At 37.3% G+C, this 26,163-nt stretch overlaps 1 protein-coding gene across 1 annotated transcript in view; it reads left to right on the top strand.

Moving 5' to 3' along the window:
* Positions 1–26,163, top strand: part of MYO3A (myosin IIIA) — a 108,986-nt gene that overhangs the window by 35,722 nt on the left and 47,101 nt on the right. Inside the window, exons 5-15 of the mRNA XM_032182655.1 lie at positions 2,956–3,032; positions 4,295–4,440; positions 6,133–6,198; positions 6,806–6,961; positions 16,311–16,410; positions 18,438–18,554; positions 19,706–19,810; positions 19,895–19,978; positions 21,648–21,850; positions 24,131–24,229; positions 24,330–24,444. Of these exons, the coding sequence (XP_032038546.1) occupies positions 2,956–3,032; positions 4,295–4,440; positions 6,133–6,198; positions 6,806–6,961; positions 16,311–16,410; positions 18,438–18,554; positions 19,706–19,810; positions 19,895–19,978; positions 21,648–21,850; positions 24,131–24,229; positions 24,330–24,444 (1,268 nt within the window). The remainder of the gene's footprint in view (positions 1–2,955; positions 3,033–4,294; positions 4,441–6,132; positions 6,199–6,805; positions 6,962–16,310; positions 16,411–18,437; positions 18,555–19,705; positions 19,811–19,894; positions 19,979–21,647; positions 21,851–24,130; positions 24,230–24,329; positions 24,445–26,163) is intronic.

Genomic DNA, 26,163 nt, shown 5'->3' with positions numbered 1-26,163 from the left:
TAATCATAAAACGGTGTTGTACAGCCTCCCAATTTAGATCGGAACAGTGTCTGCTCAGATCGGGTGCAAATATGAGACAAGTCTTTCCTAATAATAGGGAGATCATTTCTGCCCTATTTTTCCTTTGTTGAATGCTAAGGTCATAAGTAGGTGGCTTTACTTTTGGTTTTATTCCAATATGCCAGTTTTTGTAATGAAAAGCTTATCTAATACTCGTTGTGTAAATTTGTTATTTTTCTTTTCTTTTTTTTTTTTAAATTAGTAAACTAATGTCTGAAATAAGCAAGTAAAGTAAAAAGTATACTTTTTCCAAACATATGCACATTACTTTCTTTTGGACATTAGAAAAGATACTGTAGTGTGCATTGATGCTATTAATGCATTTATTTATTAAGCCATTCGTTTTCATAAGATTTACAATTTCTGTGTAATAAAATATTGCTTTGTGATGTATTTTTAAATCTCCATAGAAGAATATCTGACTCCTTTTGCAACAAAGCAGTAGTAAAGGAGATGGAGGAGGAGCAAGATGTTATTGTTAGAAAATGTACAAGTTAAAAAAAGCTGGCCAGCTATATGCTTGACTGGTTACTGAAATGCTAGAAGAAATGTTACTAAGTGTGGAATTACATCATCTTCTCCCCATACAGAGAAAAAGCCCAAGGAAATATCATTTTTCATAAGACCTACACTCCATAATCTGAAATGCCACTTTAGTGCTAAGAGCAATAGGATAAAAACAAACAAACAAAGCCCACCAAAAAAAAAAAAAAAAAAAAAAAAAAAAAAAAAAAGCCTAAATAAAGTAGTACTGAACAATTCAAATTCAATCAGCTTTTTACTGAAGTAAAAAAATGGGGAGGGGGGGAGGGTTCAGAAAGGAAAAAATCCTTCAGTTTATTTAATACTTACAGTTCAGAGAGAATAAATGTGCATAGACAGAGAAGATTGTGCACATTAATGTTCTTTTTATATTTGGCTCCTTATCTCCACTGGAAGTTATGACACTGGAATAATAAAAATTCAGTTAGTTCCTGCCTTTGCCTGCAGATCTAAATCCCAGCTCCTGTTCCAAGACTACAAAAAAAAGAGCTTAGCATAGGAGACTCCCACAACATCTAAAAAGAGACAGTAGCCTCCTTTCCCTCTAAAAGCAAGAGTCACGTAATGATGTCCTTTTGTATCACTACGATGGTGACAGACCCGTGGTGATGTGTGCTTACTCCTTGCTTTCTGAATGATGTGTTTTGCTGGAGGCTGGGAATAGCCAGAGACTCTGTGAGCCAGAAGCCGGACGTCAGACAACTCTTCAATGTAGCAAAAACAAAGCCCCTGCTCAGCTGAGCTTGAGGCAGGGTTGATGGACTTTGGGCTTAACCTCAGATTTTCCTGATTTCCTTGGTGCAAACACTGTTTTGGAATTTCTGCAGGCATGCAGAGAGGAAGAGATTCAATTGTGTCAAGCCTGGAGTAAAATAAAAGGAGGCAGCCCCAAAGGCAACAGTTGTGTTTCTCTCAAAGGAAGAGGCTGACTTAGAAATCAAGATCTTGTTGCCTTATTTTGGGCTGTTATATATGTTTCTGTGTAGACAAATGTAGAAAATTTGTTGACCAGGGCTGAACTTTAAAGCTGAGCTTTAGAGCAAAAAGCAGATCGAGCCCTCTATGGTTTCTTGACTTCCAATTGAAAACAAATAAAACAAACAACAACAAAACAAAAACACGCTTCTATCCAGATAGAGTTTAGTGAGAGTGTTTCCACTGGACAGTTGATGTGAGTTGCTCCTATTATAAAACCATGGGGTTTTCAGGAAAGTAAAGTCAAGCATACTGAAATGAGAAAATGCAACGTGTTAAAACTGGCCAGTGGTGCTCAGTGAAGCTTCACATTTCAGAAAACAAAATGGTACTCACAGAGTGAAACTGAAGATTTTTGTTTTCTGAAAAAGAAAATGAGCTTATGAAGGCAAAATAAATGAGCTTCAATGTCAATCAGAGTAAGGTTGGAAAAATGAGTAGAAAACAGCACCTTTCATCCCATCCTTGATATTGGCACTTCAGAATATGATTTTGGTGGACTTCATAGTCGGCTATGACTCATAAATTAACATAACAGTTCAGGCCTCGCTAGCTGAAGGGCTGGTTTTCTCCACATTGTATTCACCCCTTTGCACACACTAGAGGTATTTCCAACCCTTACGTCCATGCCACTTATATTTAAGGCAGGAAATGGGTGGCAGGCAGATCAGAAGTTCACTGTAGTTCACTAGAATTTCGAATATTTCAGTGTCTCTTTTAATCTAAAACCAAAAAGAATCTTTTGATTTCAGAATTCACTTTCCAACTCATGGCCTGAAATAGTTAATTCCTTAAACTACAGCTCAGGTTGCAAAGCTGATTTGCAGGCATTTGATGGTGCTTTGAGAATGGGGAGACTTCTGTTTTTGTAAGAATTTTGATGTTTCACCATTTTGTTGTTTTTCCTTTATGGTAGAACAGCTAAAAGATGCAGATAAGGATCTATAGTGCTTAACCTGAAATATATAAATAATGAAACCAAGGTCTAGTGTCAGTAATGAGCTTTAAAAGTAAAAAAGAAATAGTGGGATGTAGATTTTTTAACCTCATGAAATGCTTTACTACTCTCCTAAAACAGGATATAGAAAAACAGTAATTAGCCAGTCAAAATATATGGAGTCAGATTGCTAATGAAACTTGCACTTGGGACTAAATCTCAGTCCTGCTGAAGTTGCTGGAATCAAAGGATGTGCAGAACCTGAGCTCTGTACTTTTGAGCGTTTGGCCTATAGCAGAGAACTGGAAAGATAACATTGAAATTCATCTGCAAAGAAGGTCACAGCATGACAAGACAAGTCAAGGATGGTACCATTCAGAAGAATTGTCTTGGATGGAAATAGCAGTTGCTCTGATGATAGCTTCCCTTCGTTCTTCCAGGTGTGTCTGCTCAGCTGACCAGCACTCGTCTCCGCCGGAACACCTCCGTGGGTACCCCGTTCTGGATGGCTCCAGAGGTTAGATTCAAGTTTCAAAACATTTTGTCAGTGGCATTCAAGCTGCCACATTCTGCATTTCTGCTCTGTCTCTATCTTTCTTCCTGACTACTGCACCTTTCAAAAGATATTGCTATTTCTTTTGGTGAAAATGTGTTTTTAAGCTATATTCTTAAATGTTTGCACGGATTAAGTTAAAAGGGTCTTTATTTTGAAATTAAAAAGTTAAAGTGAGGGAGTGAGAAGTTGAATTGTTTACTAAAATGTTAAAGGGGAAAGAGTACTACCCTTAATCCTTTCCAACTTCTCAAACTATGCCAGGGATCTCATCTTCACTTGGAAGGAAGGAGCCTAGGGTGGTACTGCGATATGTTATAACTTATACTTTTAAATTTCTACACCTGGGCAGTTTTTAACACAACCTATTCATAGCTGACAGCAAGAAATGAAAGATGTTATTTTGAATAAATAAGATGCATTGTGCATCTTTGGCAATTTTTCCAGCCTGAAACTGAAAAATATAAATACACATTTTAAGATAAGGCAGGACAAATTTTAGTTATTAATAAGCCTATGTACTTAGTCTCTTTGCGTGCACACAAACACATGTACGCACACATACATATACATCCATTTATAATACATGAAATTACTCTGTCTATATGCATGTATTCTTATAAACATGCTCTATTTATACACATTTGCCTAGACCTGTAGGTAATTCAGCTGGCATTGTGAATGAAACAAAATGTATATGAAATTAAATATATTTGCTGTAATATCTGGTAGCAACTACATTCTTGATAAATTAGTTTCATCTTTAAATTGTCTGAATTGGCTGAATAAGAACCCAAAGGGAAATAATGAAATCAACTCCTGCCTTCCTTCTTGTTTCACTTTATACAGGGAGCAACATAACTTCATTAGTTCTTTTTCAAGAATAATCCACAGATAAGAGGTTTATGTTTGCTGAGTTTCCTTTTTCTTCCCTCAGCCATGGGTGCAATTTTCCACCTTCAACTAAATAAGCTGAGGATTTACACCCTTTTGTCAGATCAGGGGACATCTGACTAGATAACAGGCTGGTGCTCACAAAACACCAACTTTCTGTAGTTTTAACCTTGCTTTTTCAGCAGCAGGGTTTTTTAACTTCCTAAACGTGTGCAGTTCTGATTATTTCACCCACTATCTCCATCCTGTAAGAGATTCCCTCAGCTGTGGGCATGCTGTTAAATTCAGATGTCTGACTTTACAGTGACAGACCAAGTCTTTTCCTCTAACAGGTGATTGCCTGTGAGCAGCAGCTAGATAGCTCCTATGATGCCAGATGTGATGCATGGTCCCTGGGTATTACTGCAATAGAGTTGGGAGATGGAGATCCACCCCTTGCTGATTTGCACCCTATGAGGGCACTCTTCAAAATACCAAGGTAATATCTTGATGTGTTTATTTCTTGCCTGGTTAGGATGAACTTTAGCAGGTACTTTCTTCAAACTTAGACTATTTAAGTATGTACAATTTCTTTACATTGTTTATACTAGAAGGTTAGAAATACTTTGTCCAGATACATTTTCTGAAGGCTCAGATTCAACCATGTGCACCCATTGAGAAGTTCAGAGATGATTTGGCTACGTTTGAGACAAAGGCATAGTTTTTTGCTCTGTGGACTGTTACCCAATGTGCACAAGAAGAAGACTCAGCTGAGTCCCATATTCCCTGTTCACACATATTCTCATTCTGCAGATGTGTTGTGATAGGAACGTAGAGACTTAGTGGGCCAGTGTGGAAAACAGGCCCCACAGCTGTCCTTAAAAGTTATCACATGTCCTTTGAAGCAAGGTGTTCCACCACTCACATAAATGTAGTCCCCTACCTTTCATTAGCTTGTGCTGCTCCTGCCAGCTTCAGTGTTGCTGTCCTCAGGCAGTGTATCTACCAACTTGTTTTGCACTTTCTTTGAAGCTGGAGATAAAAGTACTCAAAGTACCACTTACAGTGTTTCAAACAACATCAGTCTCAAAAGACTATAGGGGATGATCATACAGCAGCTAGTGGACTTTACTCTAACAGCTGAAGTAATACTACAACATTTGAGACCATGTTGCATATATGTGTTTCAAGTCCTTTTCAGCAAAGTCACCTAAATTGGTTTAAATTACCTTCAGTTTTAAGAAATCTTGGCTGACTTGGCACTGAAGCAGAACATGAATGCTCTTCTCACCTCTATTTTCTACTGAAAAAGCAGTAAAAACTTTTGTGGCCGGTAATTTTAGCTAGACCTTAAAAAAAAACATCAAGCTTATACCCTTAGAAATACTGTGAGCCTACCCTTTCTTCCTGGAGCAAATAAAAGACCAACACCTTTTAAACTAGTTAAGAAAAATGTGGAAGTGCTAGAGTTAACATCAAGCAGCACTTGAAGAAAGCAGTTACGATGACTAACCAAAAATAGACAGAAAAGGAGTCACCTCATATGTAGTTGATTCCTTTGGTCCAAGTGACTACACTCAGTAGAAATGGCTTTTCGGAATTGAAGAAGACTGTTAAAACAATCAGAACCACATTAACACCTAGAATAAACAGTTTTAACTCAACAGCCAAGAAAAAAGTATTTATCTACAGTATATCTGTATCTAGTCCTTCAGCTGACTTCTGATTATCTTCTGATGAATCAGAAATAGTTAATAAAGAGTTACCTTCTTCTGACACTTTGTTCAGCAATCTGATTAAATCAGTCCTTCTGGGAAAACTTAAAATAGATTTTCTTTTAAAAATTCTCTTAAGAAAGTATATTGTTTCAGGCTCAAAAAGAGAAACTTGCCATTATAAGTGAATAGTGATTAATGGTTTCTTATTTGCATTTCTGTTTATTGATTAATTGAAAAAATACAGTAATTCTTAGCTACGCTTGGTAGATCATCTCCTTGCTATTTCTTCTTCTTAGTTATGTAAAGCAGGAGAACCACCAAGGTATTGTGTCATCTGCCCATGCTCCTTTTACCAGTGGAAATCAATATCTTTTTTTTAGTGGCCTTCTAAAACTCATTACTCAGCCTGCCTCCACACATTGTTTTTGTCAACTGAGTAGCTTATTAACTTATTGTCACACTGACCTTTGCAGGAATCCTCCTCCAACACTACAGCAGCCTGAACTGTGGTCATCCGAATTCAATGACTTCATTAACAAGTGCGTAACAACTGAGGCCACTGTAACTGAATATGGAATGTGTAAATGTCAGGTGTAAAATATCATTGTACTCTCTGTGGAAATGCGTTGCTGCTAATATTTTTCTTACTCTGCTTCCTTAAATTGTAAAAAGGAGGAAAGTTTTGGGTGGGTGTTCTTTGTAGATAGATATGTAACATTTTTCATGTTAAGCTTTTGCAAAAAAATGAGCTCTAGACTAAGTGTCTCAGATTAGCCTGGACACTTTAGTACATGAATGTAAGAGTTTTACCTAAGGAGTAATCAACATATGCACTCCTAGATTGCAATTGTAGTTTTACTTTGTCTTTCAAATGAGGCTCCAGGTTTGAAATGTGAAATAACATGCTAACACACTTGATATTTATGTTTTTCTTGCAATTTCTTAATTTGAAGAATATTTAGTTTCAAAACGTAGTGATTTAACTTCTTAGCCATATCAATTCTGTGAAAACTTCAAGTTTCCAGTATACATCTGTTATGATTTAGATGGATGTATTTATTATGAAGGTATGAGTGAACTACAGACAGGCACTTCAAAACTTATCAGTGAGCCCTGAATGATCATACATTTTTTCTGTCAGCACAGGTGCTTGACTAAAGATTATGAGAAGCGCCCAACGGTATCTAGTCTTTTGCAGCATGATTTTATTAAGCAAATTGAAGGAAAGGAAAACGTGCTACAAAGACAACTCATGGAATTTATCGATGTTCATCAACAAATGGGAGTCACTGAAAAGGCAAGGTAAAAATAGCTAAAAAGTAGAACAGTTGTGCAGCCTCTATACTTTCACTGTTTCCAAATGGCTAGTGCTCAGAGAAAAAATCACCTCTTATAACTTCAGCTGACTGAAAAATAAGGTGTTTAATTTGGGGGACCCCCTGTAGAGCCAATGCAAAGCAAGGGACATCATGATTCACATGTGGGACGAGACAATCTTTAGAAGTGCTCCCCTTTTTCCTGTGACTCTTAGCAGTCTTAGCAGATTAGCTATCAGAATGCTAAGGTTAGGTGAGATGAATGTTTTGAGTTCTCTCACATTTCCATGGTTAATGTTTTGTCTCAGTATGCTAAAAGTAAGTAATCAAGTTCTTGCAAGAATCAGATGCTACAGACTGAGACCACTAATAGTGGTACCAGGATTTGATTTCCAAATTTAAAAATATTTTATAAAATGCTTATGTCTTATTGAGTAGACGTTTTCTTTCTTCTACTAGCGTTTAGTAGTATCAATTCTGCATAAATCACTTGGCGCCTTGTGGCTTTTACTTCAAACAACTGAAAATGTCTTGGTTCAATATTGCAATTAATTAAAAAAAAAAAATCCACTACACTAACATAGTGTGTCAAATGTGAAATGCAGTAGAAGATTAGTATTGATATACTGCTGGTGTGATGTCTGCTGTGCTTCAAGGTAAATGATGATAGATGTTTTTAAAATGGAACATGAAATCTAAAAGTCATTTTGACATTATGATCTATATGGAAAAAAAATATTACTAAAATCTGCCACATTTACTTTTACACATATTTATAGTAACAATATATAAGACAGTCTTCAGTTCTGATCTTGGAGAATTTTATGATATACTCTGTCATTTGAGGATAATAATAATAATAAATATATTTCTAAATAATTTTTCATGTTCAGGCTTTTTCAGACTCAGTGGAAGTGGATGTGAAATGAGCAGTAGTTTCTCTTTTCTGGCATTTCTATGAAAACCTATGCAATTGACTTTAAATTTAAGTCTCAGACTGGATTTGTATGTTCTGTATGGTGCATACTTGACATTTGCTTAATCCAGAAAGATTCTGAAACTGAAATAAGCTCGTTAGATAGTGCTGAGCACTCAAACAATGCCCCAAACGTAATAAATATTTGTATATTTATAAAACCTGGGACAATTAAATGTGGTAAAATAAATCCAAAACCCTAAGCAATATGAACTTAAATCCTGATTACACTTGTGAGACTCATCCTTTCAATGCCTAAGTAATTTTTGAAAATCAAGCTTCTAAGACAGTTAAGTATTTTGAGCTTTTTTACACATTTTATAAAACTTATGTTTTCTATCAAGTCCTATTCTGTTTGCTTGTTCTTTCTTTTCCCTAAAATTCTTCATTTTTCATCAGTCAAATTACATGAGTTTTCTTTTCCTGTGCAATCCAAGCATAAAGAAAGTGTCCCAATTTGCTTGTGCATAGAGCAGTCAAATGGCAGGGGAACAGAACAATCTGTTGGCACTTCTCTCTCCTTTTTAGACTGTGCTTTTCTAACTGACTACTCTTCATATGAAACAGAGTTTAAGGAAGTATATTGCTATAAATTTCATTTGCATTGATTTAACTAAATCTTTTCCTACCTGAGATCTAGGTACTATGTTTCAAGGTACTATGAAAGACTGCAAGTTAAAGTCACATTTTACAGTCACTGTACATTTAGTCACTTCAGCTTTAATATGTTTATTGAGTACATTTGTAGGAAGATTGCCTTTTGCAAGCAGTGAATGTATAAAAAGATTAACTATCTCCCAGAAACAGCAAGAATACCCATTTTAATATCTATTGTTATCCCTGTATAAGCAAGAACAGCAGTAATTGTTTTCCAGTCACTGCAATTGTAGTAAGTATAACATTTCACTTTAGAAGAAACTAGAATCCCAGGCCTGTAAAGGATGTTAATATAGAACAGCATTTTTTTTCTTCTGTTGAACAGTAAAAGATTGTACAATGATCTCTTAATTCAGTCATTGTACTTTTCTAAAGGTCTTTAAATCCAAATTTGACATATCTTCTGACCTTTAATCTGCACAGAGCAAATGGTGTAAGCAGAAGTCTGTACAGAAGTGTCAAGTGAATCTCATTCAGAGTCAAGACACAGGCTGTGTAGTGACTAGTCACAGGGCTTTGTTTTAAAATCTCCTGGCTTTCTTTTCTTGATTAGTCTGTACTGGGACTGTTTATACACTGCTGTGTTAGGGCCCTACTGTGGAATTCTTGAACTTTCACCAGTTGCTGGCAACTTTCCTTGTAATGCTCCATCCTGATCTCCATCTGTCTCTCTCAGTCCCTAATTTGAAGGCAGAGTTCTCCTGCTGGCTGTCACTGGGAGGCAGGTAGTTAAAGGGACTAAAGAACCCTTCCTTCCACTGAGGGGAGAAATCCTCTTGCTTGTGTAGTGTTATGTAAATGGGCACAGTGTATAAACTCAAGAAATTTGGCTGATTTTTTAGTTCTGTGGTTCTAAGAAACTCGGTAGGGTTGGCTTAAAGTTGAAAGTAAGGAATCCAGTTATTTTCTCAGTATGTGTTTCCTCTCCTCTTCAAATTGCACTTTATTAATACTTTTCTTTTTTAGTTAAAAAAAAAAAAAAAGAGTAAAACACTTGAAAATTAACAGCTGAGGTCCACCCACTGGGTCTTCCCATGTTCACTATTCTTGTTTTCACTCAGTATCTCATCAATCACCCTTCTTGACCAGTGTGCCTAAGTGTAATTTGGCTCTGATTGCCCCCTGCAGTGGCAGTTTGTTGTGGTTGTGATATTGTCTTGTTGCTTGCTAAATGTGTGGTTGGTACAGTTCAGAGAGAAGAGATCACGCTAGGTTACGTCACATTCTCAGAGGGTGTTTTTGTTTGTTTGTTTGTTTGTTTGTTTTTTTGCAGAAGGCCAGATCCTCAGATAAAATATTTGTGTACTATGTCTGCTCAGGACGGGTTTGTAATCTCTAGTCAAGGTGAAGTCACCTTATAGTTATTCCCATTAGCATCATTGTTCCTGAAGTATTTTCTAGCATTTACCATTCTTTGAGTTATTAGGGCATTGCACCAGGCTGTTTTACCAAAGGTGAACCTGGTTTTAGATAATTGTGCTGCATCCTTTCCAAACACCTAGCAAGAGAAACAGATCACAGAAAATAAGACAAATTCTACCATGAAGAAACAGTAACCTCATTTGAGCCTTAACATTCACTTTTGGGCACTGCTTAAGTTTCCCCTTGATTTTAGCCAATCCCTCAATCACATACTTATATTTTTCTAAGTCACATGTATAGCCACTAAAAGTTATAATTACTGATCAAAATAATTATTAGAAATGAGTGCTGCAGCATATACCCAAAAGCTGTTCTAAAAATACACTTCTCACCAGGCCAATTGAGGGGAAAAAAAACTGCATTGTAAAGAGTTTTACTGTGCAACAGAAATAGCTGTCTTTGAAATGGCCTTCAAGAAGTGTCGCATTTACACCTGACAGTCAGGCTTGCAATACTTTCATCTTGAGTTGTTTGGCTCTCTTAATCTTGACTGCTTTTACAATAATCTCTGCAGAAATATGCAATGATTAGTATAACGTGTATTTCCTGGGAATTATGACTCATTCCAGAATGAGCTGTATATGGGAGGGATATGCACTGCACCTAGATTTCAGCAATCAAGTAGACCCCAATTATCTTTATATGCCCTCTAAATAAATGTGGGAAAGAGGCTGGTTCTGCTGCAGAGTGATTCACAGCAAGGACTTTTGGCTGAGCTGAATTACTCTCCTAAGAGTTTGTCCTGCTGTGTTGACCATGTAGGGATGAAAATTCAAAAGTACAGCTAAACAGTTTAACTGTCTATTTAACTTTTTAACTCACTCTGTTTAACTCTTTGGAAACTTCAGGGAGGTAACTTCATAGAAATTCACATACAAGAGCTCAAAGAGGCTTGTCATTTTATTCACCAGTATTAAAAGCAGAGTGCCATATCATTTTCTTCCATGACTTTCCTTGAGTGACTGCCCAGACTAGTGTGTCACTTATTTCTTGGGGGTTCCCTTGCTCTTTCTCTCTTTGACTCATCCTGCCAGTTGAAGCAACTGATAACAACCCTCAAAGCTAAATTGTGCAGGGCAAAATGTAGCGGAGAGTAGAAGGTCGCCACACTAGCTTGAGGAAGGTAGTATGAGGAGCAGAGTAAGACAGCTCACACAGAGTCTAGTACTGACTCGGTCAAATCTGTAGCAGAGTAAGGGATAAAACCTCAGGCTTTGGAGTTTCAGACTAATCCTGGACCACTTCAAGCCACTTCTTCCTCTCCTGTGGTTCAGAATGGGTTTTGTTGTACCAGCAGGGTGTGTATTACTGCAGTGAGGATGCTCTTGTGTAGATAGCTATGCTGTAAACTGCTCTCAGGCAATAAAGAGTTTCTGGCAACACAGGCCTTTGAATAAGCAGATCACCAGTCCTGTGTGCTTCCAGGTAATACCCATCTCCAGAGCAGAATAGGAATGTGGTTCCAGTCTCCTTCCATACAATACAATGGACAGCAGTAATGCCTAAATGGAGAATAATTTAACTCCTGATGCAAAACAGGAGAAGAGAATTCCTCCTGCTTTTAGGAGGCTCCCTTAGAGTAATTCACAGTTGCATCAGTCCACTTGCTCAGCAACTCATTCCTCCTGCAGGTGGGATACCTCACCAGGCATTGCTCATTTTTGAAGCTTCCCCATTGCCCTCTCAGCATAGTTCTGAATGTCAAACATGGGCCCAACTCATGAGGGCAATAAAGAACCGATCCAAAACAGATATTATAGATATCTTATTTACTTTGTTAAGAACACACATTTTTTCCTGAAATTTGCCAGGGATACAGCCATTCATTGAGCCTACTACAAAGGGCCAGTAATCTACATGTTTGCAGGGCATGGTAAACCAGCAAAGACTCTGGCAAACTTTGTACTGAGCCAAACATGACCTATCTGGCTGGACATGGGCCACCTCTGAATCAAAAGTCCTGTAGCTCTGCTTAGCAGCAGTGTGTTCTCAGCAAGATTGCATAAGTCTGAGCACAGCTCCGAGTGGAGCTGGTGCTGTGCAGTCACTTAGACACAGAGGGAGCACAGGTCTGTCTGCAAATCATTGTGCACATGGAGTTGGAGTTTATCAGTACATTCTTCTAAATTCAGATTTTGCATAGATGTAAGACTGTAGTTTTATTTGAGTGTATTTCACCAGATACATCCATTGCAGACATAATTTTGATTTTAAATCTGAATTAACGTTGCTCTTCACAGGCTCTACAGAAACAGAATCACCAGCAATTACAGATCCTATACAGATTTCTCTGTGTTGCTTCTTTTTTGTTTGACACTTGTAATATTTGTAACAGCTGGGAGGTGTACAGCTGTTACTACCTTCCTGTTACAGAAAACTTGATTATTTTTAGTTTCTTCTTTACACCCAGACTAAGGCCAGCCCTTTTCTTGTCACTTCTTAGACTGTAGATGATTCTCCAACCAGTTTCGGCAGAGAGTTCAACAGGGCATCATGAGTCACACTTCCCTTTTCATGGTATTTTTGGAACTATCAGAAATCTCTTAAATGCATTCTGACAATGCGAAGAAGAAAAAGCTGCAGTTCCCTCACTTTGATTTAACTGAATCTTGAAAGACAAGAATGGGGGAATGTGGAGGACACACAGGAACAATGCTGCCTAGACTCATTTTCTTGTTCATGCTGGGTTGATGTTTCTGGTCTTTAGCTGCTTCAATTGCTTGCTGAGCACGGCTGTGAGATCTAATGCCTCCAACAAATACATTCTGATCAGAACAGAGAAAAGTGCTTATTTTGGTTCATAATGTCGATGTGCATGATGGTAATGAAATTTCAGCGTAGATGTCAACAGCACTGATGCAGGGTTTTTTGAGTGGTTGCAGTTTTAGCAAGTGAAGCAGTATAACTGCCCTTGAGGGGTCTGTGTCCTTTGACAACAAAACAGAAAAATATTGTGTTCTGCAAATCTGCTGCTCTGCTGTACTCCGAGAATGGGAAATATAATCTGGTTTAACAAGCACTACTGTTCTCATAATGTCAGATGAAGAGGATTACATGAGAATCGATTTTATGTAATTAAACTCCTCTGGCATAAATAAAAATTGTTTTCTTAAAAGAAAAAAGAAAAAAAAAAAGTTAGGAAAAGAAAAGGCTCCATGAGTACAGCATTCCCCTCTCCCTTCTTGCAGAGCAGTTGTTAACCTCCTACATTAAATGAAAAAGGTAATTGAAACAAATCTTGGGAACTATCACACTCCCACTGGTGCACAGTAACATCTTCCTGTATTCAGTGTTTAAGAAGTCCACCAGAAATGGAAAACATAAGTTAATAGATGTCTTGTTTTGGGTTGTTCTTTGGCGATGGATAAAACAGAACAGCAGAGCTTGACACAGTACTGCAGTTCCCACACCTTTCCCTTGTGCAAGTTGATAAGTCTTTCTCAAAGCCATGGTGATATTAGATGCATCTTCTGGACATAAAATGACCTTCTTGCAGGAACAAAGGAGAAATTGCTTCAGCTGCCCAAACTTAAATTATCAAATGAAGAGGATAAACAAGAGGAAGTATAAATAGAAGAAGCCTGGGTTACAAAGGAAAGAGGTTTCTGTTGAGGGGATAGGATTTTGCCTGCAACTCTGGCTTTGAATGCAGTGATATTCTTTAATGGTAAATGGAAATCAAGCAGTGGCAAGCCATGCAGGGCTGAAGAGTCAATTTAAAGTTTAATATTACCACAGTCTTTTTAATATAACTTGCGGCTACGTAAAACCAAAAGTTGTCTCACGGTGCTATTGCAAGGATACATGTACAGTACTAACAGGACAGCTCTTGCAGTACAGATGGGTTCCAAAGGAAATGGAAGTAAAGACCAGATCCAGAAGACATTTAATTGCTTTACATCAGGTCCATCCCTTTCAATGCTGCTTGCTTGTGTGTTTTCTGCTTCAAGATATTTGAATACATGCAAAATTAGAGCCCAGTTATGGATTCATTGCAGCAAAAGTTGCTTTTGTGTCTCCCAGAGATACACTCTCTTCTTGACTCTCTCTGTTTATTTGCACTGCTTATGTGGAAATAGGCACATGCATTGCATGTCACATGTTGCATGGTAGTAATAAGGCTCTGTTACTGGACTGTGTAGTAGTCCCATTGCTTTTTCACCTCTGTGTAATTCAGCTTCACAATCATCATTACAGCTGAGTCTCCAAACAGTCTTTTTGGCCTGTAGTAAATACTAAAGGAAAGAAAGCATTTGGAAGGGGATTGCTTTCCTGCACAAGTCCAGGGTCCTAATGACAGTATGAGAGTAGTCTGCAAAATATCCAGGAATAAAACTGGCAAAATTTGCCTCCTCTCCTCCATCAGTGCAGTGCAGATTCTGTTTATCCATGTTGTTCATTGTACTTTCTGGACACTGAGCCTCCTACCCACAGCCTTGGGTACTGGGCTGTGATACTGGGACAAAGACCATGAAACTGTGCTGGCTCTTGCAATGAAGTCTGACATGTTAGTGTCTGAATCTTAAGGTTGCAGCATTAGTCATCTGTAGTGGCTGGGAAACTCCTGTCTTTGTGCTACAGACAAAGGAAAGGCTCCAGTGATAGCTGACACCTGCCTGAGAGAGGAGGAAACTGCACTATTACTGGCACCTGGGTAAGGACAGGCCGCTCTTTCACCCTCAGAGAGCGATCATTACAGACAAGAGAAGCTGAAAAAAATGCTAGATGAAGTGCACTCGTGCCTGCACTTCCATCACTCAGATCTTGATTACACTCACAGTTTGGGAGGGCATCATTTGCCCATTTTTTCCAGCCCATCTTCTGGCCTGGCAATCAACAAATAATGCCAACTGGTGCCTGCTTCACTTTCTGCACCTGCAGCCCCGTCAGCAGACAGCCTGCCTGAACTGAACTAGCACCCATGAAGTAGGTGATGTGGATGTCGTCTGTTACCTGCAGTAAATCTTACTGTGAGAGTTCAGAAGATTCTTAGCTTCTGTCAGCATCATGTTTATTCATTCTAGTTTTCAATATCAGTATCATTGCCTCTTTCTCCTGTCCACTGCTACATATATTAAAGGTCTTGTCTGGGTAGAAAACATCTGTCTGCTTTTACTTGTGCCAAATGTCAAAATTAAGGGATTACCCTGACCTTGTCTGGAGTTGAGGTAAAAAGTGATTGTGTTTCATACAACACAGTTCCTCTGCTGTCTCAGTTTACCAAAATATATACTCAAGGGGAGTGAGATCATATCAGGAGATTCAATTTACTTAGTAGTCTTCTGTCATATTGCACATCTTTGATTTTGTTTTTGAACTCTCCTGTTACTTACCCAGTGTCCCTTTCCTGATTTTCCTCCATGTCATAGAGCAAGTATAATTGACATAAATTGTAAATCTATTTATTGCTGTTTTCACTGAGTTTAGCAATGTCTTTTCTTTTGGGTAGACAACAATCCAACTTGGGGGGAATGTTCTTGCAAATTTCTGTAAGACTACATAATTTATTATTATTATTATTATTATTATTATTATTATTATTATTATTATTATTATTATTATTATTATTGAAAGGGAGAAGAAATTTTATTTTAAAATAAACTTTATTGAAGTTTAATCCTGATAAAGAGATTTGAAGTTTTGAAATGCTTCTTTATTGTGTACACTTTCTTTCCTGTGGAGTCCAAGTAAATTATTCTGGGTCAGGATGTATTTCACATATTCCAGTGTTTCTGTAGCACTTTTCTCAACAGTGCGACCATCTCAACCAGGCTTTAGGGCACTGTCATTACTAAGCTAGATATGTTATCATCCTGAATGCTTTTTCTGCATAATTTTTACCACGTTATTTCATCATACACCCCTGTTTTTGTCCTATCCATAATGTTTATGTGGGTCATTTTTCTTTTTAAAGACAAGTGCTAGAGTTTGACTGTTATATCCTTTATAAATATATTATTATTTTTTTATTTTTTTCTGTACTTCATAGCTCCAGTCCTGCATCTGATGTAGGCATATGATCAAGTAGGGGATAGTACAATGAAAAAGTGCTTAATGGTATCAGTTGTGGGATCAGAATAGAAATTTTTAATTCTCAAATACAGATGTGTGTTGTATCAAAGAAAAAAAAAAAAGTCCTGCTTTTCAAACATCCATGTTTTTGAGTTTGGAGCAATGGAAAGGTGGAATATTTTAGCTGAATTGCAGTCAAGATGGTTACAGATGCAAGATCTACTCTGTGTTTCCTTTCATCAAAAAATTGTATGTCTCTCTTTTCTAGGTTTGAACGTATTCATACAAAGAAAGGGAACTACACTAAGTCACTAGTTTCAAACCAAGAAGAGGTAGATGATTTAGCTACCCTGGAGGTACTGGATGAGGTAAGAACATCCTTTTTCATGTTTCCTGAAGAAGTGTAATCAGGTATTAAATCACAGTGATGAGCTTGATATTCAAGTTCATATATACATGTATTACCACATTTCAATGTGTAAGTGTACAATAGCCATTTACTTGCTTATGCCAAACATCTTAAATGAGATTTTCTGTGTCCAGAGTGGTTCTAACTCCATACTAAAACTTTCCCTGCAGTCAAAGCCTCAGACTGAGCAGTATAGTAGCACCATTTGATTGACTCGATCTGTATCACTGGATTTTATTCCAGGAACAAGCACGTTCTCATCTGTTGCTTAGACATCTAGTGTTGTCCTAGCTAACTGTGGCTGTTTCCTAGGCTGGGTTCCCACTGACTTATTTTGGTGTGGAGATGCACTGACATCAATTTATGTCAGCTGAGTCTCTGACCTGTCAATGCTTTCTGTTGAACTTTTGACTTGGTGGTTGATAGGAATCTCACTTGTTTGTCAAAGGTCAGAAGTGACTCCACTATGTTCAGGGAAGCACATGTAAGAAAGGAGGGAAATCTGTTGTGTTTATAGCGTAAGTTTCAAAACCCCAGAGAAGAATCAGGCCACAGCACATTATCTGCAGGTCATAGAGGCCATCAGTAGTTGTAAACAAACTGTCATTTTTCCTTTACCAGGCTGTTCATAGGCTGGTGCATACTATAATTCACATCCTCCTTTCCATAAGATTTCTCTGGTACATTGTATCTTTGTCAGTCCAGAATACTAAATGTGGCTCTTGAGCTGGTAAGTTACCTAAAGTGAACAGCCCATGGAACTTCTTCCATCATCCAAGAGTTTAGTAATAGTAGCTTAATGTTTAGTTAATGTAATTGAGCTAATCCAGGTTTCATCTGCTTCACAAAGCTCAGTTTTAAGCATTTTTGTATTAGGTATAATCATATCCTATCAATACTGCTCTTTGTCTTTGGCAATGAAGTGTATAAAAAGTCTAAGCAAAAGAGAAAACAAAACAAAACAAAAATAAAAAAAAAACCAACAGACAAGCTGAAAGTGTATCCTATCACCTCAGAGGTGAAACATTCTCAAGAAAGTCCTCAGGAAATCACCACCTAAAGGCATCATTTGACTATGTGGTATTTTACACAATCCGATCCAGTTTATAACCTCTTTCATACATGAACAACAGCTTCATAGAACTTCTCAAACCTCCTCAAAAATAACGGAATAAGGTCTTAATATTTTCATATATAACTCAGTATAGTCTCGAGGTTGGTTTGAATTTCTTCAGCCAGATGTATGTTCTGTTTTGATTGGAAATCTAACTAGGCCCTTTACATGCTCAGCTATGTATGTAGACTGTTCAGGGTAAGTTTGTCAATGGAATGGTTATGCCAATAGGGGGGCTTTTTTTTTGTTTTTTTTTTTTTGTTTTTTTTTTCTTGTTTCAGAAAGAATTGTCTTTGCAGGAATAGAGACTGATTGTTAATAATAGGTAGTCAAATCACAGTAGAGACTGGTTGTTAATATAGGTGGATAACTGATTGCTTTCATTAACAGCATCCAAACAGTTGAATAACTGTGTCCTATCCTAACTGGCAGTAATGTTAGGGCAGCTCTAAAGGCAGTTATGAACTCAAGCATAAGGCTTTTGCTCAATGAGTTACATGAAGCTGTAGTGTTAGAAATTAACATGGGATTGTCACATGATAAGCTTTGATTAATGGAATTAAAGCACTAATTATTAACTAATTTTTCTACAGCCATTTGGGGATCTGTAAATGTGTATTGTTCAAAGAGAGATTGAACACAAGAAATTATGAATGCCAGGGTGTTTGAAAGTATCAGAAAGATCACTTCTGATCAAGATCATTTGTATTCCTTACCATTAATGCCTTCCATCTCTTTTCTACTCACTCATTGTAACTACATAAATGTTTTGTACATTTTCCTAATATTCCTAATATTTTTTTTCTTTTTTTTTTCTTTTTTTTTTTCTTTTTTTTTCCTGTGAGTCAATGTTCCTATTCTTTCTCCATCAGAATACAGTAACAGAGCAGTTGCAGAAAGGTTATGCCAAGGATCAAATCTACACATATGTTGGGGACATTCTCATCGCTGTCAATCCATTTCGGAATGTAGACATTTATTCTTCACAGGTGTGAAAATCTAGGTTTGGTTCTTTTTTACTCACACTGATTTCCATTAAAATATGAATGTTCGTGTTAAATATAAAGTAAGACCATTCTTGAGATTTGTTTCAGTTTGCTCTGAAAAACAGAATTAGCAATACAATAGTTCCTTCAACTGCATGTTGACACACGTCCCTATCATGTTGAATTTCAGCATAGAAATGAGAAACTCGAAAAAAAAAAAAATTATCTCAGGTATCTTTATGTCTATAGTGTAGATCATGTCTATATCATATTTTAAGTGTAGATAGCTACATCCAAGCAAGTCACACATTTTAATCACTGAATGGAAATGAGATTTTTAGGTCATTGTTCTTTTAATGACTTTCAATGTTAATTCTAGGATGAAATAGATTAAACGCAAATTCATGAGATTTGTTGACTGGACCACCACTGAGTGTAGAAACTGCCATGGACAGTTAGTTTAGAAGTAGTATTTGTACAGATACGTTCATTAATATGGCTAAATCTTACCCCTTTTGTAGAGGAGAACATTCCTCCTCCTCCAGTTCCTGTGGAGAACTTCTTTACCTAGGTAAATGGTTGGCAGTAGGAGCTGTGGACATTTCCTCCCAAGACAGCTGGGGAAGCCATAGCTATTTTATTGATCATACAGTTCATAAAGCAACAGAGTAAAATTTTAATTTTTGTGAATTTGCCGCCCTGCTATACAAAGTGAACAGACATGAAATCTGGGTAACACAATAATTTGTTGTTAATAATTATCAGTTACTGCAGGTACAGGAACAATCTTCACTTAGGTTTAACCATCAATATCATGCAGAAGAACAAAGAGGATGTAAAGTGTAATTTCATTCTAAATTAAATAAATAAGTAGGTGCTTTATATTTGGCAACCCTAAATTTATTCTAATAATTTGAGTTTTACAGCATAGGGCTGACATCATGCAAAATTGTACTTCATCTTTTTTAGTAGTTCTTATAGTTCTAAATACAGGTTCATGGTATAGCGAGTGCAGTAACAACTCACTCAGAAAGCTTCGCTGCTGGTAACCTCAGCATGGTGTCTACTAATTTGAGAATAGAACTAAACTCCGGTAAGCGCAAAAAGAGATGTTAATGGGACACAGTTAATGTTTTCATTTTTCTTACACTTAGCATTCCAAACTGTATATTGGAGCTAAACGGACTGCCAACCCTCCTCATATTTTTGCTGTTGCTGATATTGGTTATCAGTCCATGGTGACATACAACTCTGATCAGGTAAAGATGAGATAATTTACTTACATCTTCTGCTAGGCTGAGAGATATGTAATGCACTAACACTCATGCTCTTGTTCTCTGCAGTGTATTGTAATTTCTGGAGAAAGTGGAGCCGGCAAGACACAAAGTGCCCACCTTCTAGTTCAACAGCTCACTGTCCTAGGAAAGGTATGTTTTAAAGGGGATGTCTCTAAGGCTTTGATATCTTAGGCCTAATAGAATGACTGAACCTGGTGGCAGGGCACTGGTGGGGGGCCAATACTATAATAGATTTTCCAAAGAACTCCTGTAAGGCCAGACTGGAACCTGGTGCTGATCTGTCTAGCCCTTTTTCTCTCCTGAAGTAGGTCACATGGAAATATTTTCTGCAAGGAAGTGCTCCCTGCAGTGAGGGCTTGTCCTTGTTTAACTGGGTGTCTTTGAATCACCTAAACTGCATTACATGAAGTGATCTATCCTTTCACTTCCAGCCACAACCAGTTTGCTGTCAGTGGGATATAGTCATTCAGGGAACTGACCACTCTAATTGTACAAATAGAATGTCATTTTTGCATTTCCCAAGTGCAAAAACAAGCAAAACAAACTAATCTATTGGTGTGGTGCAGTGCAGCAGTAGGCAGATGGCAGTAGCAGTAGGCAACGATCATACAGACAGAAGGTAGACTAGTCATCTCAGAATGATGGACCACAGAAATGGATAAGCTCTGTTGTCATTATTATGATCATATATATACATATATATGATAGATGATACATATGATTGTGTGTTATCACTTCCAGCCAGACATTAGTTCTGCAGAATGCTGTATTGTGACAGGTTTCACACTATACACCTGCCTTTTTTTTTTCCATACAATTTACATAGGATTGGCTGTTCTGACAATGCGTCTACTTCTTCACAAGTGTAGTGGACAGCCAAGTATGTGTCAGCTTGTGAAAGTCTGGTGTATCAAATGCTAGCTGTATGTGTGTGATGGCACACTCAATTTGAGAAGTAAAGCCTTCATCTACTGATTCCATTGCATTTTGTTGCCTTCTTAAGTTGGCAGACCTATGTTTCTTTGAGATCCATGGTAAGGCAGGGGCCTATGCACCTGATGAGGAAAATTAATTGGTCAGTGTGATTGATGAAAACTCGAAGACTGTTTTTGTCCATACTAGGTGAAATTTTGTTCACTCTGAAATCATTTACATTCCTACTCCTATGAACCCCCTCAATAGAGGTATGCCTACATGTTTAAATTGAGGTTTGTGCTCAGGTGGTCATGTGCGAGCTAGCTTTAATGTCGTTCATACAGTTGCAGTTGGAGTGAGAATGAGGAGGACATGGTTCAACACTTATATAGATATAATCTGTAGTTGCTAGCCTGTACCACAACACCTTCACTGCTGTTGTCACGTACACTAATGAGTCAAGATAACACAGGTGTGAGATGTGCCTAACCTTGTTACAGATACAGTTTGAGCTGTTCATTCACTGTAACAAAGCTGCAAGAAGATCAGATAGGTGGCTGAATAAATGACATATAACACCCCTATTTTGTCATTCTTGTGCAGAAGTTTATACCCAGGCTTGTAGTATTGAAGTAGCCTCCTTGAGATCATGTGCATGAATCTAGGCCTATGTGTAAGGGTTGTTTTGTATTGCGTTCACTCAATGACACAGGAAAAAAGGAGGAACTGTCTTCAGTCCTTCCTTTCTCAGGCCCATATGCAACAGTCTGAAGTACACAAAAGTCACACTTCATGGTGCCAACTAGATGAGGAAAGAAGCATTTAAGAAGGAATGTATTTGAATGATTATCATTAACTTTAAGCAATATCTTTTCGTATCTAGGCTAATAACAGGACTCTACAGGAGAAGATCCTCCAGGTGAATAACCTTGTAGAAGCATTTGGAAATGCAGGCACTATCATCAATGATAACTCCAGCAGATTTGGAAAATACTTGGAAATGAAATTCACTTGTGGTGGCACTGTAGTAGGAGCTCAGATTTCAGAGTACCTCCTTGAAAAATCCAGGGTTGTCCACCAGGCAGTGTAAGTATAAAAATTATATTTGACCTAACTGGGGTTTAGAGAGAAGGCCTACGATACTGAAAATTTTTTCAGGACAAAACACAAAGAAGAATAAGGTACTGTGTAGTTTTCATTGTTATTGTTTTGTGTATTTGTTTTTATATATAAATATATATATATATGTATATGTGTGTGTGTGTCTTTTATATATTTATATACATATAAATGATATATGAATAACTTATAGATCTGTAAGTTAATTGAAAACTACTTCCAGTATTTGTTTCATTATTTCTTGGGTTATTTAAACAAATCCCATAAAGATCCATAAGTGATATATAAACAGAATGTTAGAATAGCTAAAGAATTAAAAGCTTTCTAGTGGTTCTGTTATACATTTCTTTGTGGAAGTTTGAAGTAAATGGTTAGTATTGTACTAAGTACATGACTTCAGTTTAATTCCTCTAAGTTTCTTCTTGTCTCGTAGATATTTTTTCTGAAAAATGTTCATGCATCTAGTAGGCTCTGGCTTATACAGGGTCATAGACCAAATACAGTACAGATCCAACTATATTGTGTGTGTATCTTATAATATAAAATAACAGAAAAACTAAATGTTCTTTGCATTGAATTAAAATCATTGAAATTTATTTCCTGTCCCAATATGTAACGCATTCAGGTAAAAAATATTTGCCAACTCTATTTCTGTCATAACAACAGAAAAGACAGAGTTTGAGACAAGGAATCTTGTCACTGTTGTAAATTTTTCTCCTTACTGATCTTGTCTCATTTCTACTTTTTTTGTAGTTCTGCATGACCTTGTTGTCTGTTGTATATTGTGATATGAAGGACTTCTAAGTCCCACTGGCAATGTTTTAATAAATAATTTAAAGTTAGAGGCAATTTTATGAAATGCTGTTTTCTTTCCCCAGCTGAGCATAGACACAGAAACCACTTTTTCAGAATAAAATTTGCTTTTCCCTAAAATACCACTTTTTTTTTTTTTTCAAAGTGTTATTTATTTATTTATTTATTTTCTGTCACTGCCCGTTGGTATTTATATTTAGCCACATGCTGAGACAGCAAGTCAGCAAACCATTTAGGTGCCTCGAATGCACTTTAGGTATCTGTGTAGTTATCTGAATTCACAGGAGAATGCCACTGAACTTAGCATGAAAACCACTGTAGGAGGTTAATGCTTGAAGCACCAGCTTCCAAGGGTGCCTGAAGCTGTTTGTGTTGAGCAGAGCTTTCCCCGTTGCTGAGCTGTCTGTGTGGCTGGTCCATATGGCCATGCCAGCACAGAGAACTAGAATTCTGGTACCTGCATTGCATGGGCAGTCTGTTCTGCTCTTCTAGGAGAGCATGACACAAATGTGGAGGGAGATCTCGGAATGATTTTTTGCAGAAAGACCATTAATTACCAAAAAAATGGGATACCCAAACTCCAGACCCACTTTAAATCCAGAGATTTTGGATCTGTGTCTCCCACAAAAGAATACGCAAACCATCAGGACATGCTGAGGTTTCACAGAATGTTCCAAGTGTGGCTGTGCAACCCAATGGTCAAGGCACTGAGAGGGAAGATACAAGGATCTGCTCATGCTCCTTGAATCGATTTATTTTTTTTTTCCTACTAATGACAGTCCACAGTAAAATACACCAAAGTTGGCACCAAGCTTGATTTAGGCACCTCTATGCAAGAGCAGTGAACTGGGCTCTGAATCCATGTCACAGAAGCATGTAGTGATACTCCTGAGACACAAGTCTCAGCTCATGCAGAAACCAGAGGTTTGAATACAATTCCTTTTTGCTCTTTCATAATGAGTGACTTGGCCATCTCAGAGGTCAGTGGTGGCTGTGAATTTCCACATAAGCATCGATTTCCTGCTCAGAAAATGCACAGGAATCTTGTCTGCGCAAATAAGCCTTCTGTCCTGGGTTTGGGCACCTAACTTATAGGCAAAACATTCCAAGTCATAAGGTTTTTTACTGAATGTATCCTTATGGGCTTTCTTGGTTCATGGCTAAAGGACTCAAAATATATTGGATTAAGTTAATCAGGAGTATACAGCTCTCCCATGGTCAGAAGAAAAAAAAATGTTAACGAAAGTTAAGCAGCCCATGTGATGTGGGTGGATGAGCAATGTGAACCTCGGTAATAAAGCCTCTTTCAGTCTTATGTCAATTTGTGTGAGCCTTGCCTGTTACTAAAATAACATTTAATAATAGCATAGTATATCATCAGTAAACGTAACGTAGTTAATTTACTAAACAAGTTTGTTCCTTCTATTGTTTCAGAGGAGAGAAAAATTTCCATATTTTTTATTATATTTATGCTGGTCTGGCAGAAAAGAAAAAACTGGCACATTACAAATTGCCAGAATATAGACCTCCCAGGTAATACAGTTTATTTTTACATAAATTGATTACAAAGTTTGGTGGTGTTGAATTATTGTCCTCATTTAAATTCTAACTCTGTATATGTCAACTCTTCCAGATATCTGCAAAATGATCATTTCAGAATAGTGCAAGATTTTATGAACAATAGCTTTTATAAGTCTCAGTTTGAATTAATTGAACAGTGCTTCAAAGTCATAGGTTTTACACTGGAGGTGAGTGCTGATAACCCTTTTAAAATGAATTTTAATGACTTCTTTAAGAAGGAAAAGCTTACAAAAATAATTCAAATAGTCATCCTTGTTATTTTCTTACTTTAGCAGTAGTGTGTTTACATTTAATGATAGTACATGGTCAAATTACTGTTATCTTGCTACATATATATTTTTAAGGTTTCAAGGCACTGATAAGCTAATAAAATGGTGTTAGTCAACAAGACTTTGAAATCAGCTGAGTAATTGGGAAAAAAGGCTTTTGCAATTTAAATGCATATAAAATGTTGTAACTGTTTATTAGCCTATCATTTTAGGGCTGTGAATATGAGCCTCATCTCTGTTTTAAGATGATGTCCATAGTGAGAGTTCTAAAAATTCACTGAGATTATCTGATTTTTGATTAACTTAATAAATTTTCACTACTCCAGTGGCAAATTTGAGTGAAGTTTTTACATCCCTTTAGAGTGAATCTGATCACTGAACATTAACTGAAACCATTCTTTATCATCTCATATCATTGCTCTGCTGGCTATTAAACCCCTCTCATCAGGTTGTTTTTCATGTACTTGTAGTAAAAAACAGGCCTTTGTGTTTATAAAATAGGATGCAAGGAAAGGAAACCCCATTCTGCATCATAGTTGTTTCCTCTTAGAAGAAACGGTGCATCATGGCTGTTGTTTACCACTGATTTTATTAATCACAAATGACAGTAGGAGTATGAGCTGTACAATATCTGTGAAATATAAAACTAGTGCTGCAGAATGGATGCATGTTTTAGTTTCTTTAACAAAACCATATGTTTTAAGGAGCTTTTCACATAAGACTACTGTGTTCATTTGAAAATTTCTATTTTCCCTTAATGTAAGTATTTGAATAGCAAACAGAACATATTTATTCATCTCATCTGTTCATCTATACTCCTTTTGCATTACGCTGCAGTAACAGCAGAGTTCACAGTCTTTCTCCTCTATGTGTTTATTCACAACTGCACTTAGTAATATCACACATCCTTTCACACCTGTACTTCCAGTGTTCCAGAAGCAACCTGGGAGGATATGCACTGTTCAGCACTGATAGCAGTTTTATCGCAACACCAAAGACCTTGATAAGCCCTAATTAATGCCATGTAAAGCAGGAAGTTTGTTCTTGTTCCAACTTCTTTTGTTCACTTTGATAGATGGAAACAATAGTGCTGATCATCCAGAAGTGGAGATTTTCCTTATATATTGAAGTTTCAGTCGCAGCTATGTCACTGGCTGCTCAGGTCTAGCATGCACTTTCACTTCATTAACTTTGTGAGCCACCATGAGCTTAGTCTGTAAAGAACCATATACGTGTAGATTCCCTACAATTTCCAAAGTAGGTTGTGTAGCATAAGCAATCTGTGGTTACGTGTGAGCCCTATATATGACAGCCTGTCTCACATTCTCCACAGGGTGAATTAGCCTTTCTGAGGCTATGTTTGCAAGAGTGAAGGAATACAGAAGTCTTTCTCTATTGAGGTTCTGATATGAGACACAAGGAAACTGCAGGGAACCAGCTCTGGTGCCCATGTAAATCACTTAAGAACTGCCAAGGGAGCACTAATTTGTCTGTTTCTGCAGCAGGTGACAGAGAAGGATGCCAGCAGGGGAGGGATGATTTCCAAATGGCAAAGGTCTGATGAGTACTTGGACTGGGTTTGCATAAAGCTTCTCAAGAGTTCCAAGTGAACTCAGG

This window comes from Aythya fuligula, chromosome 2 (assembly GCF_009819795.1).
Source record: "Aythya fuligula isolate bAytFul2 chromosome 2, bAytFul2.pri, whole genome shotgun sequence".
NCBI classification, from domain to species: domain Eukaryota; kingdom Metazoa; phylum Chordata; class Aves; order Anseriformes; family Anatidae; genus Aythya; species Aythya fuligula.
Note: the sequence above shows the minus strand (reverse complement) of the source record. Positions and strands in the feature narration are given on the sequence as shown.